The 26,075-nt window shown below is 38.4% G+C and overlaps 2 protein-coding genes across 3 annotated transcripts in view; one reads left to right on the top strand and one right to left on the bottom strand.

The window, feature by feature from the left end:
* Positions 1-9,422, top strand: part of FIP1L1 (factor interacting with PAPOLA and CPSF1) — a 127,480-nt gene extending 118,058 nt beyond the window's left edge. Inside the window, 2 exon segments of the mRNA XM_006868064.1 lie at positions 8,284-8,421; positions 9,058-9,422. Coding sequence (XP_006868126.1) covers positions 8,284-8,421; positions 9,058-9,205 — 286 coding nt within the window. The 3' untranslated portion in view covers positions 9,206-9,422.
* A 1,164-nt stretch (positions 9,423-10,586) lies between these two features.
* LNX1 (ligand of numb-protein X 1, E3 ubiquitin protein ligase) overlaps positions 10,587-26,075 on the bottom strand; it is a 155,563-nt gene continuing 140,074 nt past the window's right edge. For both annotated transcript variants that reach the window (XM_006868062.1, XM_006868063.1), the window contains exons 8-10: positions 24,245-24,473; positions 11,276-11,434; positions 10,587-10,722 (exon numbers count right to left, since the gene is read on the bottom strand). In XM_006868062.1, coding sequence (XP_006868124.1) covers positions 10,587-10,722; positions 11,276-11,434; positions 24,245-24,473 — 524 coding nt within the window. The remainder of the gene's footprint in view (positions 10,723-11,275; positions 11,435-24,244; positions 24,474-26,075) is intronic.

The following is a 26,075-nucleotide window of genomic DNA, read 5'->3' as shown; positions in this document are numbered from 1 at the left end:
ACCATCCCCTGAGCCTGCTTGGTCGGGTATTCTGTGTTGTTGTTGGCGGAGCTCTCTGTTATATGTCCACCCGATCCGCCATCTTGTTTGTTCTCGAAACATTTTTATTCTTGATACAGTTTTTTAGTTTATTATCCTGTCAATCGTAAGGAACCAACCAATCGTTGGTTCATTGCGTTAGTCAGTGGGCTGATAACCTAAAGGTTAGCAGTTCAAACCCAGCAGCCTCTGTAGTAGAAAGATGAAGCTGCTTTTTCTCATAAAGACTAACAGGAAACCCTCTATGGCATTGTTATGAGTCAGAATCAACTCAGTGGCAGTAGGTTCAGTTTTGTTTTTGTGGTATCAGTTTTATCTGCAACCAACTTGTTTTAAAAGACTTGTGATTATAAAACTCAATGTTTAGAAATTCTTATACTGATTTTATCATTATTAATATTTAAATATAAATATGGACTTACGACGTGGCACTGTGAATCAGCACTGGACTGCGAACCACAAGGTGGGCAGTTCAGACTCACCAGCTGCTCCTCAGAAACGCTATGGGTCAGAACCGAATTGCTGATTCTTAGCAAACAAACACAAATGTATTGCTAATATTAATAATTTAACAAATGGATGGAAATGTATCTCTGTGTGATGGAGCAGCTTTCCTCTACCTTGAATTAATATACATCTTCACGAATGACTATTATAAAACAGGGTTTAATGTTAACTAGACTTTTCGTTTTTATTTTATAGATGTAAACATCGAGAGTCATTCAAATAAATATGTAGATAAGAGTGAAGTTTTGTTACGCCTCTCATTTATAACCTAATTTTTTAAAAGTCCTAGATTTGCAAAAGTATTTGTTACTCAGTAAAGCCTTTAATTTTTTTTTTCTCCAATTTCTTAGAAGAACACCAAAAGGGTTTTTATCAAAATACTATTGATTGTTTGTTTGTTGTTGTTGTTGTTTTTAGCTTTTTATTGTGAATTGAGTGAAGGTTTACAGAACAGATCATCAGTTTCACAATCAACAAACCATATACTTTGCTTCCTCTTGGTGATTGCAATCTCTTCCATTCCAACAACCATTGTCCTGCGTCGTCACTGTTGTTACCCTTGTACAGATATTCTCTTCAAACTCCTATGTATTTATGGGATATATAAATAAGTATATATACATATATATATATACACACATACCCCACACTTTCTCCAATACCCATTCCACCTGTGTCTCTTTCCATGTGTCTACACACAGAGCACTGTTATAAAATTGTATATATGTCACTATTTACCTCCATCCACTTTAACCCTTGCAGACCTCCCATCACCCTTTATCCCACCCGTGGTGTATTCATCAAAGAATGTTTCTTTAAAAATGAAAACCTTTTCTTAAGTTTTTACGATAGTGGACTCATACAATATTTGTCCTTTAGTGATTTCACTCAGCATAATGTCTTTCAAGTTCATCGATGTTAATGATTCATTGTTACTCTTCACTGATGCATAGTATTCCATAGTGTGTACACACCAAAGTTTTTTTCTCCATTCTTCCATTGATGGGCATTTTTAAATGAAGCATTTTTACCTTATAGGTCTCAAATATTTTTCATTCAAAGCTTGATTGCCCTTATTCTATTTATGGAAATTAGCCATCATGTCATTTAATTGGTAAAAGACAGTTCGCATTGTCAAGCCCGGCAGCCGAATCACTCACTTCTGTCAGAAACAAAATTGAGTTTGATATTTATGTTCAGATAATTGAGTTAGTCTGTGTTTCCCATCTCATTGTAAGATAGACAGAATGGTCACATAGCCTAATATGAAGTGCTGCCTTCATAAGGATGCATTTTAATTAATTGTTTTCACTGGTTTAGGGAAAGAAGCAAGTAAGGAAGGTCTTTAGTGAAAATGAATTATAACTCCCACAATATTATTCAACAACATACCTGAACTTAAACATCCCAGGATTGAAACCAAATTACTTCATTTCATGCCCACAACTTTATTAAGTACAAGATCTATAATACAGGTGAAGACACAAACCCCCATAGAAGTTTTACAAAGCCATGAACAAAGTGGGTCTCACTGATAGTAATGTTTTAAGTTAAATCTTTTTTTTTTAGTGTGTTGGTTTTTATGTCCTGAACCACATGCTACAGTAAGACCCTTGAGAGGAATGCCTTTCTTTTGTAAGGGAGAGAGGCCATTGTGAGAAGAGAAGTCAGCTGAAGAACTGGCCCAATGTACCTGCAACTGTAGCATTACGCAGTTACGATTTAGGAAAGAAACAAATATGGAAACGGAGGATCAAATTTGATTCCCCAAAACTTTCATTGCCATTAGAAGAACTCATCCACTGCTAACGTAGTAACATGTACAGCTGGCGTAAAGAATAAATTTCAAAAATATTTTTATGATACACAAGTCTCTCTACAGTCTGGCCTCAGCATACTTTTCCATTCTAACCTGAATTCCTTCCCAAGCCAATATACCTTATGTTCCAGCCACAATGAAGTGGTTGTTATTCACAACACCTCCCATAGTTTCCTACTTGTTTTGTTCTAGTCGCTCTGCCCTTTTCTGCCTTATAAACTGCTGTTACCTTTCAAGGCCCAGCTAGCTTACTTCTCAGCTCTGTGAGCTTTTCTGAACCGTATGGACAGAATTCTCTTCTTTATCTGCTCTCTAAGTAGTCTGGACTTACTCTTTAAAGGGCATCAGCCACCATTTTTCAGTTTTGTATCTTCAGTACTTTATAGACTGGGTTATGAAGGATGTGTAAATGAATTAATGACTTACATGTTTCAGGGCAGAAGGATGAAGACAATAGAAAAATAAATAGTTTTGAAAACTGTTAATAGACTTTTAGTACTAGACAGACTTTAAAATGAATACACATAGTCATTTTCATTTTCATTAAATTGGGCATCTTATTAACATGCTCACACAAATTGAATAAATAAATTGAAGATGATTGTTTTATACCAGCAGTTTTTGTAGGTGAGACCTATAAATGCTAAGGTATATGAACAGGTTTTCTCACTTGCTACATGAAATAAAGCATCATATCATCAGGATGTAGTCATGTGCTCGATATCTGGCAGGGCTTGTTCTTGGGGCCTTGGCCCTCTAATCATAGACTTCTCAACTGAAACGCTTCCTAGGGGTTCTGTGAGCTAGGCCTTGACTTGTCTGGTGAAGCGGAAGCATCAGCAAGTCAATGGTAAAGATATACTGCCTACTAATGATGTGCTTGCAATATTACTAAAAGTTATTTCTAGTGTTAAAGCTTGTTGTTGTTGTTGTTGTTAAGTGCCATCGAGTCGGGTCCGACCCATAGCGACCCTGTACAGGGTTTCCGAGGGTGTAAATCCTTACGGGAGTAGAAAGCCTCATCTTTCTCCCGCGGATCAGCTAGGTTGCCAAAAATCTCTTATCTTCTTTCTCAATTGTTGTTGTTGTTGTTAAGTGCCATCGAGTCTGTTCCAACCCATAGCGACCCTGTGCAGGGTTTCCAAGGGTATAAATCTTTACGGGAGTAGAAAGCCTCATCTTTCTCCCGTGGAGCGGCTGGTAGTTTCAAACCGCTGACCTTAAGGTTCGCAGCCCGATTCATAACCACTACGCACCCCTCACTAAAAAAAACCTTCTTTTTGATTAAACAATATTTTCTGATTGCCTTTCATGTACCATGCTCAGTATTATGTGCTGAGAATATAGAAATAGTCACACAATTTCCTTACAGATTTAACTATTGTATTATTATTAACCTAGTTAATGCTCCTTGGTAGCTTAAAATTTTGCCTAAAGAGACGGTGCAAGGAGAAACCAAGGAGGACTTAACTAATACTTTTTCTTTCCTATGGCTCCTAATATTTGACTTACATTGTTGTTGTTGTTGTTGTTAAGTGCCGTCGAGTCGGTACCGACCCATAGCGACCCTGTACAGGGTTTCCGAGGGTGTAAATCTTTATGGGAGGAGTAGAAAGCCTCATCTTTCTCCCGCAGAATGGCTGGTAGTTTCGAACCGCTGACCTTAAGGTTTGCAGCCCAATTCGTAACTTAAAATTTTTATTGATACATGCATACATGTATTTAGGTGTGTATGTGTCAATGTACATTGTGTGTATTTGTGTGATATGACATTTACCTGTTTACTTTAACTGTTTATTTAATGCATGATTTTGTTATATTCAAAGGCATTACTTTTTAGAAAAATGATTTCTAACAGATACCAAAGGTATACATTTGATACTACTACAATATCTAGAATGCAGGTGTTCACAAATAAGGACATCAGTTCTAAACTGATAAGAGAAAAGACCAAAATGAATCGCTTTGCTAGAAATTTTAAGTTTTCTTTGCATAAAAGTTTACATTTGTACATTTGAGTCTAAGTTCTGTTTCTTCTGTTTAATAAAACACACTTGCCCCAATGCTACTTACATTGAAACTAAACATTCATGTTAATAGTTAAACCAAGTTTGGTGTTGAGGCTGTTGCACTGTGGGGCAGCAGGAATTCATGCGTACCTAAATCTGACTGAAAGTTTAAGGCCAAAGAGGTGATAAGGTGGAGGAATTTGTGTTGCTCTGAATTATCCCAAGAATAAAACATCACCTGAAAAATCCAAATGAAGTGTAAGAAAAGGCTGGACTTTTTTTTCTGAAGACTGACATTATAGCAGTATGGCATGTGTGTGTAGTGTGTGTTGTGTTACAAATTACAGGGTCATTGTTTTTGAAAATTGCAGACCATTTTCAACATCTGTTTTTTAGGCAGTTTAATTTTGGGCCAGAAAAAAAGGCTAGTGATTCTAGGGTGTTTGAAATGAGCTCTAATGATTTCCAGGCCTAGGGAAATGTTTGTGCTGCTGCTGCATATCAGAAAGAGGGGATGGAAGAAGAGGCCTTTATATTTTGTGGGGGGAGGGGGACTAAACCATTCACCATCTGTAGTAAGCTTCCTACCATATGGCTACCTTCAAAATCCCACGGTACCAAAGCTAACAAGAGTTGATTTTAGAGTGAGAGGGGAAGAAAGCGTTACAAATGACAAATTATGAGATAATTGACCTTAATTGTTTTTGTGTGTTAATCTAGTTTGAGTCAGTATAAGACTCTTCTTTTTTAGAAGAGTTACCACTATTCCTTCTTCATGGTACTGGTTTATTCTTCAGATGCATAGTAATTATTACAAAGTCAGGCACCTTTACAAAAAGTTCTGCTTCTGAACAATTAATTGTTGAACTCACTGAAGACAGTGGCCCTGTGTGGCAGTGGCTGTTTGCATGCCTATTCTTGTACCAGGCATTTTATAAATGTGATCGCCGAAGGATTGTTGTCCATTTTACAGATGAGAAAACTGAGTGAGAGGTGAAGGAACTTAACCTTAGGATTACACATTCAGTAAGTGGCAAAATCAGGATCTGATCCTGAGCCTATTCTACCTGTATTCTACACTGCATTTTTTTATTCTTCTTGTTGTTGAATAAAACGTTTCAAAAACATAGTGTATCACAGGCAATAATAACAATCATTGGTCAACAGTTTGGTGTGGCTAATTAAGCATAGCATTATTGAATCATTATGCTTGTGTTGATCCATTATATATTCATTATAGTAGTTCTTGGAGACCACAGTTTGATTGACTCATTATATTATATGGCATATGCTTGCACAGGATTCTATCTCCCATTTAGATTCCTTAACATATAAATGTTGGCCTGCTAACCATGAGGTTTAGCAGTTCATACCTCCCAGTTGTTCCATGGTAAGATGGCGAGACTGCTCCCGTGAAGATTTTATAGTGTTGACAACCGTAGGGAGCAGTTCTACTCTGTCCTATAGGGTAACTATGAGTTAGAATTGACTCTATGGTAGTGAGTTTTGTTTTAAAATTAAGCATGTATCCAGAAACCAAAAACTCTAGCACAGATATTTTGTATTCATTCTAAGTGAGAGAGTTTACTGATGTTAGGTTGTAGAAAGAGTTGACTTCTTCAATGCTTTAAAAATAAAATGACATGCAAGACTTGAAGGCTTGAGAGAAAGATGAGGAGAGGAATGTCAGTCAAGGAATATGAAAGGAGGGCAGTTCTAAAGAAACACAGACCACCCTCGTCCTCAAGTCGCCAGTCCTAGTTTGTGTAATTCTACCCACCATCTGATGATGAAGTGCAATTTATACTTGCCTATTTAAAGCTGTTCACATTAGCTTTGTATTACTTCAATCACAGAAATTTACTGTGCTTTTGCAGTTGTTTATTGGAAGCCTGTGATCTTAATGTCAAGTCCAGTGGGAAATACAAAGTGTAAGGAATGTAAAGATATAAAGAATGAGGTATTTGAAATTTAAACTGTTTTTCAGTCATGTGTCAATTCTGAGGTTAGATAATTGAGTAAAATGCTTTTCTGAAAAGCTATGTGGACAGGGCCATTTGTTTCTCAAATGGTGATAGAGCTGAACCCCTGTGCATATGAGCATTCAGCAACTCTGTAGCACTGCCAAGCAGATGCAATCTTTTCTTGCCTTTCTCAGTTTTATTGACCAAAGAGATAGCCTAAGTTTAATGAATCAGGTTTTGTATTGGAACTTGAAGATTCCATTTCTAGAGATTGGGAACTCTGTGGAGGAAGGCAAGTTGGTGAACAAAACAGTCAGTGCTATGTCTTGTTTATGATTGGGGAAATCTGTTCACATGTATTAAACTGATTAATGGATTAGACATGAAGTCTAGGACAGAAGTGGAATAGATGTATCCTCAGGTGTCAGAAAAACGAGTAGAGATTGGTTTTCGAAGTGGTCAAATGCCAAGTGCTGGTTTTATGTCTACTTTGACTAGATACAAATTTGTATTTAAGGTTGATGATAATAACTGGTTTTAATCTCTATTTATGTCTAAGAGTTTGTTAAGATTATTCTTTCCATTCAAGTGCTGTGTATTGTCTTTTAATGAGAAAAATGTCATCCGAATACATGAAAAGTGGTTTAACTTTTTATAAGGCAAGAAGTATAGCAGTCCTTTTAAATAAGAGTAACCTGTGAGATAATATATGTATATACTTAGAACAGCCCCTCATACATACTAAGTACCCTAAGACAGTTAGTTAGTATGATGACTTATTATCATTCGTCACTTCATTTATAGAACTTTATAGAATGTAGTGAATCCTGTCAGGTTTTCAAAACTAACAACAATTCATAAAATCTTAAGCAATTCCTTGGAAAAGAATCCTTTGCTTTAGTTCTTTATCAAATGGTTATTCCTAAGTGCTGTTGAGTCACTTCTGACCAAACATCCCTCTATAGGCTTTCCAAGGAGTAGCTGGTGAACTTGAACCACCAAACCTTGTGGTTCAAACTGACTTTGCAGTCCAGCACATTAACCCACAGTGCCATACCAGGACATAGTCAAATGTTATCAAATCGTAGCCCTCCCTTGATAATGCCTTGAAATAAACAGTGCCTGTTTTATTTCATACATAGCTTATTACAAATATAGCTCTATTTTAAAAAATCCTTATACCATTAGTTCTTCAGTTTAACTTGGAGTTTTTCATCTTCACATTGTTGTTGTTGTTATGTGCCGTGGAGTCGGTTCCAACTCATAGCGACCCTGTACAGGGTTTCCAAGGCTGGAAATCTTTACGGAAGCAGAAAGCCTCATCTTTCTCCTTCAGAATAGCTGGTAGTTTCAAACTACTGACCTTGAGGTTCGCAGTCCAGTTCGTAACCACTACGCTACCAGAGCTCCTTCACATTGGGACGGTTTAAAGGCGTAATACAAGGGAACTTCAAAATTTTGTGGAAAAGTAGAATGAAAACATAATGTAATTTTCCCCTTGCATGTTTTCCTCTGTTCCTTCTGTTTTTACTTCTTTAGTTGTGTGCTTTACATAAACTTGATAGCTTGTTGTTGATACTGTGTGCCTAAAGGCAGGCAGGGGGCTATGTCATACTTGTTTGTTTTGTCTCTAGAACCTAGCTTGTTTTTTAAGTTAGGAATAAAAATACCAGCTCTGTGCTCAGTGTTTTACTCTGCTGAATATGAGTAGTTATCGAATCTTCAAATAGTCCCTCTTAATATGAAAACTAGTATTCATATCTTTTAGTTGAAGAGAACTTACTGAGAACTGTCTTGTCCTTGACCACATACCTGGTAATTGGTTAAGTCAATGAAGTTTGAATTTCATGGTTTCTGAACTGCACCACGAATTTATTTTCTTTCAAATATAACCTACCTTTCACAGTCCAGTTGTCAAGAAAACGTGTTTCTATTCCGATTTCAGTGATGAAGAGAGATATAGATACAGAGAATACGCTGAAAGAGGGTATGAGCGCCATAGAGCAAGCCGTGAGAAAGAAGAACGGCACAGAGAAAGACGGCACAGAGAGAAAGAGGAAACCAGACACAAGTCATCTCGAAGGTTTGTGTGTGTTTTCTTTTTTTTAATAAAATAGTAATTCAGTTTGAAGCTGAGATTTGACATCATGAGATAGAAACAAAGACTTTCAAATCTCCAGAAGAACGTATGTGTTCCTGCCAGAATACATGGTTGGTTTCAACAAAGATTTCTTAAAACTAATGAGACTTCTACATTTAAAACCCTAAACCAAAATTAGCATGGAATAAAAAAAATAATATGTTGATATAGCATATTATCTCATTGGGAGGAGTTTAGGCATCTGAACTAGTCTTCCTTGTATCTCAAAAAAAAAAGGAAAAGGATTAATACCTGTAAGCCATTCCCTGTTTTAGTTTAGCTTTTCAGTTTTTAATTTATTATACTTTCAGAATTAATACAGATAATGGAGATGTAGAGAGTTTACTGTATTGCTGAAGATCAGCTTGTGATGTAAATATAAGAGATAGAAAAAAACAGTCCCTACCCAAAATGTTTGTGAGAAACAGAATTACTTAAATTATTTAAGACCTAGCCTAATAATTTAAGAATTCACTTAGACACAGTATATTGGGTTTTGTTTTGTTTTGTTTTGTTTTGAACCTCTTAGATCCCTACACAGTTTGAAACAGAACCTACACCTTTGTGTTTTTTTTTCAGCAACAGTAGACGTCGCCATGAAAGTGAAGAAGGAGACAGTCACAGGAGACACAAGCACAAAAAGTCTAAAAGAAGCAAAGAAGGAAAAGAAGCCGGTAGTGAGCCTGCCCCTGAACAGGAGAACACCGAAGCGGCCCCTGCAGAATAGGCCTGCTTTGGGCCTTCTGTGCATATTTAGTGCCAGAAGTAGAGTCTATAAATCTTGTTATTTTTCTGGATAATGTTTAAGAAATTTACCTTTAATCTTGTTCTGTTAGTATAAAAAGTTAACTTTTTTCTCTCCCAAAATAAAAGTGAATTTTTCATGTTAAGTTAAAAATCTTTGTCTCATAATATTTAAAAAAATAAAAAGACAGCAATGACTTCATATCCAAGAAAGTATAATGGGAATGACTCACTCTGCAGGAAGGTTAGAGCGTTACCTAGGGCTAACTCTTCAACACTAAAACCACTTGGGTACCACCTGTATATGTACACAGTATCTGGGCTCTTTGTTGGGCATGATTTTCATGAGCTATTCAAAGATCAATCTACTTAACGTAGTCACATTATAAAAGCCATCCAGAGGCACCTCTGTGTTTTAAGGTGAAAGTTGGCCTCTACCATTATCGCGGTGCACTCTTGATTAGCACATTAAAGGATCTGTATAAGTTTTGGATAATAGCTTTTCCACAGCAGGCTTTTGGTGTTCTATCTGTGGAATTCTGGTGACACTAGGCGGGGCACTTTTATATCCAATTATCCAAATTAATCGATAAGGCATTTGGGTGACCTGTGTGAAATAATCCCGTATGGTCCATCCAGGGTGAAGCTGGTTTTGGCCTGCTTTGATGCTTTTTTCCTAGAATTGTTGATAGAACACTGAGTGGAGTTAATTGTACAGTTATCAGGCTACATTGTGAGGAAAAAGAAATGGAACAGCAAGCGCTTAAGTCATTTCTTGTGAAAACTATGAAAATGTATAATCTGTGAGCATTTTGGTGGTGTAACCCTTTGGAGATGGATGTCTGTGATTGTAAAAGGTAACATGGTATTTGAGCGAATGAACGTAGAAATGAATACCACATAGTAAAGACAGCAAGAATTTTTGAAAAATATTTATTCTTGTTTGATGAACATTTGTCAGTAAGATACTTTCAAAATCCTCTGGCTTTAAATTGTTTCTTTTAAATGCCCATAATGTGCCCTTTGCAGACCCTTGGCATTTACCAATTTCTTAATTGTATGATTTGAATTCAGTGGGCCATACATACCATGTCAGCTTTTGAAGGGCTTTTTAATGAATAGAAAAATACAAACAGAAAGCTGTGGAGTAATGAAATCCTCCACATAGAATAAAAACTATTAGTAGTCTTCATTTCTGAGAGTTAAACTTTTTCTTAGGTGTATTTGGCTTTCATGAGATCATACTTTTCCTGACATGACTGTTTACATTTTACATTTAAATATAAAAACTGGCAAGATAAATAACATTGTTTAACTGAATTACCCTATTAGTGATTTTCTAGTTTTCTGTGACTCCATTGATTCTATAAAAAAGTGCCAGGCCAAGAAACAATTGTGAGAGTAATTCTTCCTTTAAGTTCTTTGAGCATCCTTGCCAAGCAAGCATGTATCATTCCTGATGTACTTCTACCATTGACAGCAAGAAGGATATCACCACATCTAAAATCAAACAAAACAAGATAGATGATTAATGTTAATCCATAGCTGAGTTAATGCCAGTTTATTTTGATGGTTGGTTTGAACCACAAGATGGGCGATTCAAGCTCACCAGTCACTCCTTGGAAACCATATACAGGGTTGCTGTGGGTCAGAACTGACTAGACGGCACTTAACGTTTTATTCCCTCCTCAAATTCTCCAATCACCTCCCATTCATTCAGCTTGTATTAGAAGGAATGCTAAAAGCATAGGAAGTTGTAGTATGGGGCTAAGATTATTTCTTATAAGTTGAATACTATAAGCATGTGTTTCCAATTTCTTACCCCCCAAAAAAGAACAGAATATAAATTTAAAATTGTGGGTTACTGAGGAGTTCTCCACATTGAATAAAAAACTAATCCATTTTTTTTTTCCTCCCAAAGCTGTTTTTTTTAAATATATATATATAATTATATTGCCTCATTTTAAATAGGCCCAAGCTCTTATATATATAAAACAAAATACTAACATTTAGATATATTTTTTTGTTGTTGTTAAATAGTCATTATGATTACCTAATTCTTCCATCATTGTATGCTGGTGTTCCTTCAACAATGGATTTAATAAAAAAAGGTTTGTTCCCATTGTATTCTTCGTAACCTCCTACAATGCAGAAGCCCAGACTTCCAGATGTGTTTCTTCGTAATACAACATCTCTACAGTTATACAAGGATCTGAAATAGAATGTAATCAGTTTACTCGGTTAAGTTTAACTTTCAGTGATTAATAATTGTGATTCGTCTCCCATTGTCTTGTATTAGTTTTATTTTTTTAAAGCTAAGTAACTTCAGGTCTCATTTGAAATTGTGTCATGGCTTGGTGACCTTTGTGCTGTCCGTTGTCTCTTGCATAGCTCAACAATTCAAAAAGACACCGTCTGTTCTGTTTATGTGGCCATATATTCTTAGTTTAAATAAGCCCTAATGCCTCAGTTTGTATTTGCAGAGTTGGAGATGCACAAATCCTTTTTGATAACCAAATTCAAACATGTTTGTGGATATATTTTTATTTGTGGGTGTGGATTTTTAATGACGGTAAAAATCATTACAATAAATAACCTTCAATGAAAAACTTTAAACCTAACCCTAATTAATAGATTTGTGGAGGTTATTTTGACCTTCATACATAGTTCCACATGTTTGATAGTTTATAGAAAAGCATGCAGACGTCAATGGAAAGTGTATATTTAAAGATTTTGAGAGCAATTCATATTTGGGAAGAAAACACAAGCTTGCTGTAGTGGTTAGCAAGCAATAAAACGGATGGTTGAAGGAAAGACCACACAGGTCTTCTGTAAATGAGTGGAATCCTCAGCTAAAATAGAAAATTCGATTGAAGAAAGTTCCTTTAGATTCAGTGGCACTTGCGGTGTTAATGTAGGTAGGTTCAGGCTAAGTATAAAGGTACAGACAGTTAGGATGAAGTTGTGTCAGGAGCTGGATCTGACTCAAATCTCTGTTCCACCTTATGTATAGTGGTAGTGCAGGAACCTGAAGTTTGAATTTTCATGGTGATAAATATCAAGATATGACTGTCTTAAAAACTGTACCTTAAATATTCATTAACTGCATTTTAAAATACAATAAAATGTCTTGTGAAATGTTTTGTTAAGTGATGTAGCTGGTTCCGTTTGTTACCAACCCTGCTAGCCAATTGAACATGACTTTCATATGTTACTTCAAATAAGCTGAGTTTACTTGGTGACTAACTTTAAAATGTAGTTCAGATTTCAACTGTAAGCCCAGTTTGGGTTTGTACCCATTGTCATGCATACACATCATTTACGATAATCGATGGCGTTCACTAATAGCTTTTAGTAACAAAGTCGTTAAGTGAAAACAGCTTGCCATATTTTTCTGGTGTGGCACTGTGAATTAATGCACTGGACTGCAGAGTTGGTTTGAACTTCAAGATCAGTGGTTCAAGCTTACCAGCTACTCCTTGGAAATCCTATAAGGGTTGCTATGGGTCAGAATCAACTTGACGGCACTAACAACAAATTTCACATTGGAGATTTCATTTTAGCAGTAAATTTATCCTGCTGGAGTTTAGTGTATTCTATTTATGTAAGGATTCATCTACTGCTCCTGTACAAAGTAGGTAATGTTTCCAAACACTGGTGCACACTGCATTCCCACCTGAGGGACTGTGTGTCCAATTTGGGAGTTAAAGGAGGGAGAGAATTTGATTCTTACCCAAGGTCATAATCAAGAATCTATCTTTAACATTTTCCACTCTTGATGTTTTAAAGTGCATTATGGATGGATAGAACAATCCTTGAAAGTAGTTGTCAAAGTTTCTTTCTTTTAACCAGTAAAGTACTGTTTCATAAAGTACCATTTCCAATCGACTGAGTATTTTAATACGAACAAGCTACAAACTTAAATACACATTCCAATTATTAGACTTCTCTCAATAGAAGACACAGTGCATCACAGGTGTCTGGTTCTTTTCCTAAACCTTTGCTTTCCTATTGAAGAGGAAATACAGTCATGTGCTCTAGGGTAGCCATTCAGGCGTTGTCTGACAGCATTTGCCTTGTGGCCCCAGTCCATACTAAACAATGTTAAGGCACATACAATGGTTTGTAGTACCAGGTACTATTTTGAGGTGTGCCTCAGAACATTATTGCTGAATTATGTTAAAGGTATTTTAGTGTCTCTGGAAGTGTTTACTTTTTTGTGTGCATAGAAAGGTACCCTATATATGAGGGGGCTTCAAAAAATTCATGGAAAAATGTCATTGTTTTCATTGCATTTCCCACAAACTTTGAAGCCCCCATATGTCCTCATATATTAAGACAGTTGGCTGGTTTTAGATGGGAACTGTACCTAACTTTTTCAACTGACATTTGACTTAAAGACTTAAGAACTCATTTGTAATCTGGGGTGTATGTACAACATCCAAGTAATATTTCACAGATTGTATTATGGATATTAAGCAACACATGACTACTTAATTTGGTTTGAGAACTGAGCCCTAATAGTTTCAAAGTTTTGAGCCAGTCTCTTTAGTAAGTTCTTCAATGAAAAGAGCTAGACACGAACTTGTAATAGAACTGTGGAGCTCTGTTGCTACAAGGTCATGGTCTTCCCTTTCACTTGGCCATTCTTGGAGGGCCTTGTCCACTTCCCTCTCCAGTCCGTCCTCACCCCACCTAACCTGGTTACCATCATACTTCTCTGATTTCTCATGCCACCCTCCTCCTCACGGGTTCTTTTTGCTCTTCATGGACTGTGCAAGCTTGTTCCCATCTTAGGGCTTTTGTGTTCATTGTTCACCTGGGAAGTTCTGCCATAGTTTGCATTTCACATGGTGCTGCTGGATATGTAAGTCATGGAGTAAATGTCATCATTTCAGAGATCTTTCCTAATCACCCAGCCAAAAGTAGGCCTCTGGACCAGATGGAATGTAAGACCTGTTGGACTGGGTGGCAGTGGTGGTGGTTGTGTGTAGTGGAGTCAAGACTGACTCACAGTGACCCATTATAGGATATCCCAGGCTGCAAATCTACAGGAGCAGACAGCCTCATCTTTCCCTTACAGAGCAGCTGGTAGATTCAAACTGTTGACCTTGTGGTTAGCAACCCAATTCACAGCCCACTATGCTATCAGGACTCCTTTGGAATGGAAGCATAAAGTAAATGATCTGGCAAGGTAAGAGGTCTGAATCAGTGGAATGCTGGAAAGGAGAATTTTGGAGTACTTAACAACAACATTGGTACTTAACAACAACAATTTACATCCTGGCGTCCTGGTGTGGTGCTGTGGATTAATGCCCCAGACTGTAAAGCCATTTGACTTGCAAGGTTGGCAGTTCAAGTTCACCAGCTACTCCTTGGAAACCCTATACAGGGTCGCTATGGGTCAGAAACTTGACAGCACGTAACAATTTACATCCTACAGGAAGAAAGCAAAAAGGTCACTAAAAAGACAGGAAAGAAAGAAAACACCAAAATGGATGTCCAAAGAGACTCTGAAACTTGCTCTTGAGCTTAGAGAAAGTAAAGCAAATAGAAGAAATGAGGGAGTAAAAAGAGCTGAACAGAAAATTTCAAAGGGCAACTCAAGAAGACGAAATCAAGTATTATAATGAAATGTAGAAAGACCTGCAGTTAGAAGACCAAAAGGAAAGTACATTCACAGCATTTTTTCTCAAGATGAAAGAAAGAACTTAGGAAAAAATTCAAGTCTTAGGTTGTAGTACTGAAGGATTCTATGGGCAAAACTTGAATGATGCAGAAAGCATCAAAAGATGGAAGGAATACAGACACTATACCAAAAATAAATGGTTGATGCTCAACCATTTCAAGAGGTAGCATATGATCAAGAACTGATGGTACTGAAGGAAGAAGCCCAAGCAGAACTGAAGCATTGAGGAAAAAGCTGACAGAATGCAAATTGAAATCTAACAAACTGATGCAGCACTGGAAACACTCATCTTTGCCAAGAAATTTGGAAGACAGTAACCTGGCCAACTGATTTTACCCATTCCAAAGAGAGGTAACCTACTGGAATGCAAAAAGTCTTTGAGCAATATTAATATCATATGCAAGTAAAATTTTTCTGAAGATAATTAAAAAATGGTTGCAACAGTACGTTGACAGGGAACTGTCAGAAATTCAAGCCAGATTCAGCAGAGAACTTGTAACTAGGGATATCATTGCTGATGTCAGATGGATCTTGGCTGAAAACAGAGAATACCAGAAAGATGTTTACTTGTGCTTAAATGACTATGCAATGCTTTTGACTATGTGGACCCTGACAAACTATAAATAACATTGTGAAGAATGAACATTCCAAAACATTTGTGCTTCTGATGAACCTGTACACAGACAGAGAGGCAGTTGTTAGAACAGAACAAGTGAATATTGAATGGTTTAAAATCAGGAAAGGTGTGTGACAGGGTTGTATCCTTTCACCATATTTATCAATCTGCAAATAATCCAAGAAACTGGATTATATGAAGAAGAATGTGACATTCAGATTAGAGGAAGACATTATTAACGACCTGCCTTATTGAAAGGATGGAGTTTTGCTGTGGAGCTGTAGGATCAGCACTGGACTGTGCGTGAACCACACCACAAGATCGGCGATTCAAACCCACCAGACACTCCTTGGAAACCACATACAGGGCTGCTATGAGTTGGAACCAACTTGATGGCACTTAAAAAGAACAGCATATGCAGATGATACAACTCTGCTGGCTGGAAACAAAGAGAACTTGAAATACTAACTAATGAAGAACACAGACCATCAGTATGGATTGCAACTCAATGTAAAGAAAACAAAAGTCCTTATAACTGGACCAATCAATAACATCATGATAAATGAAGAAAGACTGAAGTTGTCAAAGACTTCATTTTGTTTAGATCTACAATCAACACTCATGGGAAACAGCAGTCAAAAATCAAAGGACTTAATGCATTAGACACATTTGCTGCACAGGAGAGAAAGAGGAAAGTCTAGAGACAGAGGTAGAGTGGAGGTAGAAGGCAGAAACCTAAAGGGAGGTATAATCTAGTGGATTTCAGCTTGTGAAGTACTGAATAGGATGGATAAAGACATGGAGGTTTAAGATGCTTGGAGTACACAGAAAATTGCTGGTGTAACGAATGACATGAGAGCTGATGAAAAATGTGGGCAGCACTAACGGCCCACGTTGAGGTGGTGACCGGATTTAAAGCATGTAAATTATTTTGTCCAACAGTGCTCTACTAAAGGTAGACCAGGAGGAAATACATACAGTTGAATAAATTAGGTATTGTAATTTTTCCAAGCTGACAGACCAGAGGGTAATGGAGTAAGAAAGTGGAAGATACTGATTTTAAAAAGCTTGGTGTGATGGCTCATGGGCCCTAAAAGAGTTGAGATGGAAGTAAAGACAGGAAGGGATTAAGGGGAATAATTGTTGTTAGGTGCCATCGAGTTGGTTCTGATTCAAAGCCACCCTATGTACTATGTACTACAGAACAAAATGCTGCCTGGTCCTGGGCCATCCTCACAACTGTTGCTACACTACAGCCCATTACTGCTGCCACTGTGCCAAGCCAACTTGTTGGAGTCTTCCTCTTTATTGCTGACCCTGTGCTCTCCAAGCATGATGTCCTTCTCCAGGGACTGGTCTCTTCTGATAACATGCTTGAAGTATGAGAGGCAAAGTCTCACCATCCTGCCTTCTAAAGAGCATTCTAGCTGTAATTCTTCCAAGACAGATTTGTTTGTTTTCTGGCAGTCACTGGCACTTTCAATATTCTTTTCAATCCCATAATTCAAATGTATCAATTCTATGGTCTTCCTTATTATTGTCTAAATTTTACATGCAGGTGAGATGATTGAAAATAGCATGACTCGTCAGGCACACCTTAATCCTCAAACTAAGGGGTCTATAGACTAGCAGGGTCTGGGGCCTAGAAGTGTGGAAGGCTGTGCTCAGTACATCTGACTTGAAGACTTCAAAGGGTCGCTATAGGTCAGAATCGACTCGCCGGCACCTGACAAACAACAACTTCATATAACACATGAGCAAATGCTCTTTGAGATCATCAATAATTTTTTAAGAGCATATAGAAGTCTTGCCATCAAAACTTTGGGAATTGCCACTCTATAGACATATTTACTAAACTTGGATGTTCCACTGGTATCTTAAATGCGACATATTCAAAACAACTAGTAACATATCCCTCCCTATTATGGTAAAAAGAATTGCCTTATGGCCCTAATTCTTTACCCTTCCTTGATGTCCATGGCCTTTGTCATATAATTTAGTAGTGTTCCATATTCTGATTCTCTTCAGTGGGATGTTAGTAACAATGAGTCAAACTCTAGATATGTGAGCGAGTCCAGCTAAGATCATCAGATCCACTGTTATGGTTTGAAAATTGTGTACCCCAAAAACATGATGGAATCCTATGCCCTCTACTTGTGGATTAGGAGCCCTGGTGACTCGCAAGAAGGAACGGTGAACTACTTTGGAAATATTAGCCACTGAAAACCTTAGAAATAGCAGTGAAACAGTGTCAGATGGCACCAGAATATTGAATATTGGAACATGATGAAGAGCGCCAGAATACTGTCAGATATAGTCCTGGAATATGAGCTCCTCAGGTTGGAAGGCACTCAAAATATGACTGGGGAAGAGCTTGCTCCTCAAAATAGATTTGACCATGATGACCCCAATGAAGTAATGCTTTTGGGATTTTCATTTGCTGATGGGGCACAACTCAAAATGAGGAAAAACAAACAGCTGCAAACATTCATTAATAATCAGAACATGGAATGTACAAATTATGACTAGGAAAATTAGAAGTTGTCAAAAATGAAATGGAACACATAAATATCGATATCCTAGGCATTGTTGTACTGACTCGTATGGCACCTAACAACAAAAACAACAACAACAACACATTGTTGTTGTTAAGTGCCGTCAAGTCAGTTTAAACCCATAGTGACCCTGTATAGGGTTTCTGAGGAATGGTTGGTGAGCTTGAACCACTGACCTCGCAGTACAAACCAACTTTGCAGTCTAGCGCATTCATCCACAGCACCATTCCAGAATCCTAGGAATTACTGAGGTAAAATAGACTGGTATTAGCCATTTTGAATCTGACATGGATTACTATGTCAGGTATGACAAATTCAGGAGGAATAGAGTCACATTCATCATAAGGAAAAACATATGGAGATCTGTCTTGAAGTGCAATGCTGTCTGTGATACGATAGTATCCATACGACTATAAGGAAGACCAGTTAATACTACTATTATTCAAATTTACGTGTCAGCCACTAAAGCCAGTGATGAAGGAACTGAAGAATTCTACCAACTCTTTCAGTCTGAAATTGATAAAACATACAATCAAGCTGTATTGATAATTACTAATGATTGGAATGCAAAGGCTGGAACCAAAGAAGAAGAATCAGTAGTTGGAAAATATGGCCTTGGTGATAGAAATGATGCTGGGGATTTGCATGACCGAATTTTGCAAGAGCAATTAACTTCTTCATTGCAAATACCTTTTTAAACAACATAAAAGACAGTTAGACACACAGACCTCACCAGGTGGAATACACAGAAATCAAATTGACTACATCTGTGAATAAAGACAGTGGAAATGCTGTATATCATCAGCCAAAACCAGACAGAGGCTGACTGTGGAACAGACCATCAATTACTCAAAGTAAGTTCAGGCTGTTGTTGTTGTTGTTAGATACCATTGAGTCGGTACTGACCCATAGCGATCTTACGCACAGCAGAACGAAACTGCCTGATCCTGGGCCAACCTCACTATCATTGCCACACTTGAGCCCATTGATGCTGCCACTGGACCAATCCAGCTCACTGGGGGTCTTCCTCTTTTTCTCTGACTCTTCACCTTACCAAACATGAAATCCTTCAGCGACTGATCCTTCCTGACAATATGTCCGAAGTATGAGAGATGAAGTTTGGCCATCCTGGCCTCCAAGGAGCACTCTGGCTGCACTTCTTCCAGAAAAGATCTGTTGGTTCTTTTGGCAGCCCATGGCACTTTCAATATTCTCCTCCAACACCATAACTCAAAGGCATCAATTCTTCTACGGTCTTCCTTATTCACTGTCCAGTTTTCTCATGCATATGAGGTTATTGAAAATACCATGGCTTGGGTCAGGTGTACCTTAGTTCAGGCTAAGCTGGAGAAAATGAAAACAAGTCCACGAGAACCAAAATATGACCTTGAACATATCCCACCTGAATTTAGAGATCATCTCAACAACAGATTTCATGCACCAGACATGAATGACTGAAAACCAAAAGAGTTGTGGGATGACAAGAACATCATACAAAAGCAAGGCTAAAGGTCATTGAGAAGACAAGTAGATAGAAAAAAACAAAATGGATGTCAGAAGAGACAATGAAATTTGCTCTCCAGTATAGAGATGGTAAAGCAAATGGAAGAAATTAGGAGGTAAAAGAACTGAATAGAAAATTTCAAAGGGCAGCTCGAAAAGAGAAAGCCAAATATTGTAATAAAATGTGCAAAATTATAGAGTTAGAAAACCAAAAGGGAAGAACACGCTCAACATTTGAAAAATTCAAGCCTCAAATTGCAGTATTGAAAGCATTCTTTGGGCAAAATATTAAATGAAGCAGAAAGCATCAAAAGAAGATAGAAGTAATATGCAGAGTCACTGTACCTGATCAAGAGCCAATGGTACTAAAGGAAGAAGTCCAAAGTGCCCTGAAGGCATTGGCAAAGAATGACAATCCAAGAATCGATGGAATACAAATTGAAATCTTCCGACAAACTGAAGAGGCACTGGAAGCATTCACTCATCAGATGCCAAAAAATTTGGAAGATAGCTACCCAGCCATCTGATTAGAAGAGGTCCACATTTGTGCCCATTTCAAAGAAAGGTGATCTAACAAAGTATAGAAATCATTGGACAATATTAATGTTCAAGTAAAATTTTGCTCAAGATAATTTTTAAAAAGGCTGCAACTGTACATTGATAGGGAACAGCCAGAGGTTCTAACTGGATTAAGACATGGAGGTGGAACGAGGGATACCACTGCTGACGTTAGATGGATCTTAGCTGAACAGAGAATACCAGAAAGATTTTTTTTAATCCCCCTTTTAGTGTGGGTGCTTTTTCATAATCTTTTACAATAATGGTCCTATGCCATATTTCTCCTTTTGTGACTGACTGATTTCACTCAGCATAATGTCCTCAAGGTTCATCCATATTATGCGATGGCTTGCTGCTTCCTTGTATTCTTCAGGGTAGCATAATATTCCATTGTGTGTATGCACCGAAGTTTGTTTATTCATTCTTCCATTGATGGGCACTTAGGATACTAGGGTATGACTCATATTTCTTGTGGATAAATACCAAGTAAAGGAATTGCTGGATCATAAGGTATCTCTACCTTATTGTCCCTCCTGACAATATGTCCAAAGTATGAGAGGCGAAGTTTGGCCATCAAGGAGCACTCTGGCTGCACTTCTTCCAAAACGGATCTATTGGTTCTTTTGGCAGGCCATGGCACTTACAATATTCTTTTCCAACACCACAACTCAAAAGCATCAATTCTTCTATGGTCTTCCTTATTCACTGCTCAGCTTTCACATGCATATGAGGTGATCGAAGATACCAGGGCTTCGGTCAGGCACACCTTAGTCCTCAAGCTGACATCTTTGCTCTTCAACACGTTTTAAAAGGTCTTGTGCAGCAGATTTGCTTAATGCAATATGTCATTTGATCTCTTGACTGCTGCTTCCATGAGTGTTGATACAAGAAGAATGAAGTCCTTGACAACTTCAATCTTTTCTCCATTGATAAGAATGTTGTTTATTGGTCCAGTAGTGAGGATTTTTGTTTTCTTAACATTGAGATGTAATCCATACTGAAGGCTGTGCTTTTTGATCTTCATCAGTGAATGTTTCAAGTCCTCTTCACTTTCAGCAAGCAAGGTTGTATCATCAGCATATCGTAGGTTGTTAATGAGTCTTCCTTCAATCCTGACGCCACATTTTTCTTCATAGAACCCAGCTTCTTAGATTATTTGCTCAGCAGACAGGTTGAACAAGTATGGTGAAAGAATACAACCTCGTCTCACACTGTTTTAAATTTTAAAACATTCAGTGTTCCCATGTTTTGTTCGAACAACGGCTTCTTGGTCCAGGTCCAGGTTTCTCATGAGCACAATTAAGTGTTCTTCAGTTGCCCCAGCTTGGAAAATGCTGAGCATGTTCTTCCTTTTTGGTTTTCTGACTCCAGATCTTTGCACATTTTGCCGTAATATTTGGCTTTATCTTCTCGAGCTGATCTTTGAAATTTTCTGTTCAGCTCTTGTAACTCATCATTTCTTCCATTTACTTTAGCATCTTTACTCAGGAAAGCAAGTTTCAGTGTCTCTTCTGACATCCATTTTAACCTTTTCCTTCTTTCTTGTCTTGTCAATGACTTTTTGCTTTCTTCATGTATTATGTTCTTGATGTCATCCCACAACTTTTCTGGTCTTCAGTCTTTCATGTTTAATGTATCAAATCTGTTCTTCAGATAATTTCTAAATTCAAGTGGGATATATTCAAGGTCATATTTTGGTTCTTAGCTTTTTTATAACACTCAGGAATATATAATAATTTAAACCACCAGAGGACACATTCTGCAAGTCTGCCTCCTGACTGCTAGGTCCCTCTCTTTCCATGAATCTAGAATCCTCAACTGCTCCCTCTCTCCATGTCCCCATTTCTGCCTCCATTTCTGATGTTGCTGCTTCTCTGGATTGTTGTTGTTGTTGTTGTTGTTGTTATGTGCCGTGGAGTCATTTCCGACTCCCAGTGACCCTGTACAGGGTTTCCGAGGCTGTAAATCTTTATGGGAGCAGAAAGCCTCATCTTTCTCCCGCGGAACAGCTGGTAGTTTCGAACTGCTGGCCCTGAAGTTAGCTGCCCGATTCGTAACCACTACGTTACCAGTGCTTCTCTGGATAGGGTCCTGCATTCTGCTTGTGCTTTTCTCTCTTGATGATCCTAGGGTTCTGTTTCTGGACTCATGACAGATCTTGATATGTTCTTTTTGATGATGAATGGGGAACACCATTCCTCTCCAATTTGTCATTCCCAGCATAGTAAACCATGTGGACATCAGATTAAAAATGGTCAATACCAGTCCATTTCAGCTCAGTAATGTCTAAGATATTGATGTTTATGCATTCCATTTCATTTTTGACAATTTTCAATTTTCCTAGATTCATACTTCTTACATTCTGTGTTCTAATTACTAATGGATGTTTACAGCTGTTTCTCTTCATTTTGAGTTTCTCTTCATTTGATCAAATCAAGGTCCCAAGGGCTTACTCCATATGCATCATCAACTCTACTTTGAGGAGGCAGCTCTTCCCCAGTCGCATTTGGAGTGCCTTCCAACCTGAAAGGCTCATTTCCCGGCACTATATCTGATGGTGTTTCTCTGCTATTCATTAGGTTTTCAGTGACTAAATATTTGGAAGTATTTCATCTTTCCTTCTTCCTAGTCTGTCTTCGTCTGGAAGCTTATCATACACCTACCCACCACGGGTGACCCTGCTGGTCTTTAAAACACCGGTGGCATAGCTTCCAGAATCACAGCAACTCACAAGCCACCACAGTATGACAAACTGACAGATGAGTGGTGGTGACAGTAACTAGGGGCTTGGATTTTGATGGCATTCAGACCATAGATAGATAGATAGATAGATAGATAGATAGATAGATAGATATAGATATAGATATAGATATAGATATAGATATAGATATGTTGTTGTTGTTGTTGTTAAGTGCCGTCGAGTCGGTTCTGACCCATGGCGACCCTGTACAGGGTTTCCGAGGGTGTAAATCTTTACAGGAGTAGAAAGCCTCATCTTTCTCCCGCGGAGCTAGATATATATAAAGGAGCTCTGGTAGCGTAGTGGTTATGAGTCAGGCTGCTAACCTCAGGGTCAGCAGTTTGAAACTACCAGCGGTTCCTTGGGAGAAAGATGAGGCTTTCTGCTCCGATGAAGATTTGCAGCCTCAGAAACACTGTACGGGGTTGTTATGAGCCAGAAGTGACTCCAAGGCATATAACCACTACCACCACCACCACCATATACATGCATGTATATATTTATATATTTATATGCATATATTTTTAAAAATTAAAAAAAATTAATTAGACAGGAAGACATCTATCTCCACCCTGAAACAAAAGCAAAAGTATTAAAACCAAATACCCTGCTTCCATCCATATAACCCATGCCAGCAAACAATCTTCCATGACTCTAACATTTACCATTTAAAACACACATTTGGAATAAGAAGGTTAATAGTTTATGCTCTGATGACAGTGAGCAAGCCCAAATAAATCTACTATTACAATATTTAATTTATTCATAGATTGATTTAGTAGGGCAGATTCTTTCCCTGGGAGTGTTTGTATGAGACAGTGAAATTCTTCTCTGTTTGACTCTAGTAACATGTTACTAAAATTATAACCCTGGCACTTCCTGAAGTTTGATACAAGAAATTTTCAGTAGTAGGAACTAGGGGAGACAGAGTCTGAGAAACGCTTTTAACCGGCAGGCACTTAAGCATGCTGGCTGCCAGGGCTGCTCCTAGCCAAAGTGGAATAGAGGGACCTTCCTCTGGGAGCTATGGCTCTGCTCCATACCATGGATCACAGGCTGAATTTCTCTCCGTCTTAGTTGAGTTTCTTGGTGCATGAACAAACCATACAACTGTCCATGGCAGACCTGCACTCTCTTAGCGTGACTGCTTAACAGTATTTCCACATCTAGGTTTTCGTTCCTGCACTAGGATTCAGCATGCATTTTCCGTTATAAAAGGGAAGACAGAATTATTTCAAATAATCCCACAACCATGCCTGGGTCTCATTAAGATACTAGTGCCCTGAATCAGAATAAAAGTGATCCAGGGAATGTAACTGTTTCCTTCCATGCTGCCACAAGGATGTCATGTTGGGACTCACCGTGGCAATTCCAGCCACATGACCCAGGATGGGGACCAGTCGCCAGCTGGAGTCATGTTGTGGTTGGAGTCCAGGGCTGCTGGGTCATTGCAGTCTTCCGGGAGATCCTGTTCTTTGACTTCTAGAACTTTGAGCACCACCGAGGAAGATGTGCTTTTCAATAATGTAACGGCTTCACTCCGGCTGACCTCTGTTAGCTCAATGCCATTCACATTCAGCAAAATGTCACCTGAAGGTGAGAGACACAGAAGCTATCCTTAGGGAAGAGGAAAACAGCAAGCAGTAATGTACTAAGGGGCAGGGACTGGCTGGGGTGTGGGGCAGTGGTGAGGGTCAGGGGCATGTCATCTGTCCCTGGTGTTGATGTGAGGCTGAGTCTCACAAAGCAAATGGTAGTGTGTGCACACTCCAAGGTACAAGTAGTAAACTCAATGGGCAACTGATCTGGGGATTTCTACAGCACCTATCTTTGGCACCTATCTTTGAAGGAGAAAGGAAGGAACAAAGACAGGGAGTACAAAAGGAAGGAAAGAAGGAAGGATTGTTGCTCATTATTTAATGAAAGAAAGCCTACTTTTTCATTTTGTCTTTTTTGTCTCTAGCATAGAAGGGGAACACTTGGCAAAAGTTCCCAGTATCTTAGTACCAACACAGATCCTGGTGTGTTGTTGTTAAGTGCCGTCAAGTCAATTCTGACCCATAGCAACCCTGAAACCCAGGGTTTTCAAGAAGCAACTGGTAAGTGTGAACTACCGACCATATGGTTCATACCAACTTTGCAGTCCAGTAAATTAATCCACTGTGCCACACCAGGACTGGGGTGCAGAAGACACCTCGTATGTATGGTCTGAATGCATGAATGAGGCCATTCCCAGGAGACTGTCTGTAGCAGTTATGAAAACTGGCCGTGGAACTGTACTCTTACAGAGGTGGAAAAGAAGAACACACAGCACTTGTATTGATTGGAAAGGTAATAACCACCATAGGCGAAGAACCTACTACAGCCTGAAACTTTCCATACATCACATGGTACAATCTTCTAGCTCATGTTCTCTCCCCAACAAGTTACTTCCTGGTTGATTTCCTCAATCTCCACTCAGGTGCTTGCAGAATAACAAGAGAAAATAAATACACTCTTCCCATACCCAGGGCTATCTTTTATCCCCCCACAAACCCCCATTTCTGCCTCCCTTGAATATTGTCTTTTTCATACAGAATCTCTGAGTAAAATGACAGAAGAAGAAACACAGGAACGCCCTTGAGTTCACTGTGATCTCAAAAGAAACTCTCTCATTCAGGTTGACTGACTCAACCTCTCTCATGCTACTATGTGGTGGCTCCTCACTTGAAGCAATGGCACTTCAGAAGCGGAACATCTTATCTCTTGAATCTGAACCCTTGTCTTCATGTTAACTGGTCTACCTGAGCAATCAATTGAGCTACCCCTCCAAGCAAGTGAACAACAGTACCAAGGATACATATTTGCAGAGGCAAATCTGACATTTCCTTTCTTCACTCAAGTTGGCCCCCAACACATGAGATTAAAGGACTGAAACACTTTTCACCCACTGGCTAAGCACCTGGCACTTTTACTTGCAAATATTCATTGAATCAAAATCTATCAAATAATTTCTCCTACCCACCTCAACCACCACTTGTCTGTCAGTTTGTCGTACTGTGGTGGCTTGTGAGTTGCTGTGATTCTGAAAGCTATGCCACTGGTATTTTAAATACCAGCAGGGTCACCCTGGTGGACAGGTTTCAGATGAGCTTCCAGACAAAGACAGATTAGGAAGAAGGAGCGACAAACAACTTCTGAATATTTAGTCAC

This window comes from Chrysochloris asiatica, unplaced genomic scaffold (assembly GCF_000296735.1).
Source record: "Chrysochloris asiatica unplaced genomic scaffold, ChrAsi1.0 scaffold00115, whole genome shotgun sequence".
NCBI classification, from domain to species: domain Eukaryota; kingdom Metazoa; phylum Chordata; class Mammalia; order Afrosoricida; family Chrysochloridae; genus Chrysochloris; species Chrysochloris asiatica.
This window is presented reverse-complemented; position numbering and strand designations above follow the sequence as displayed.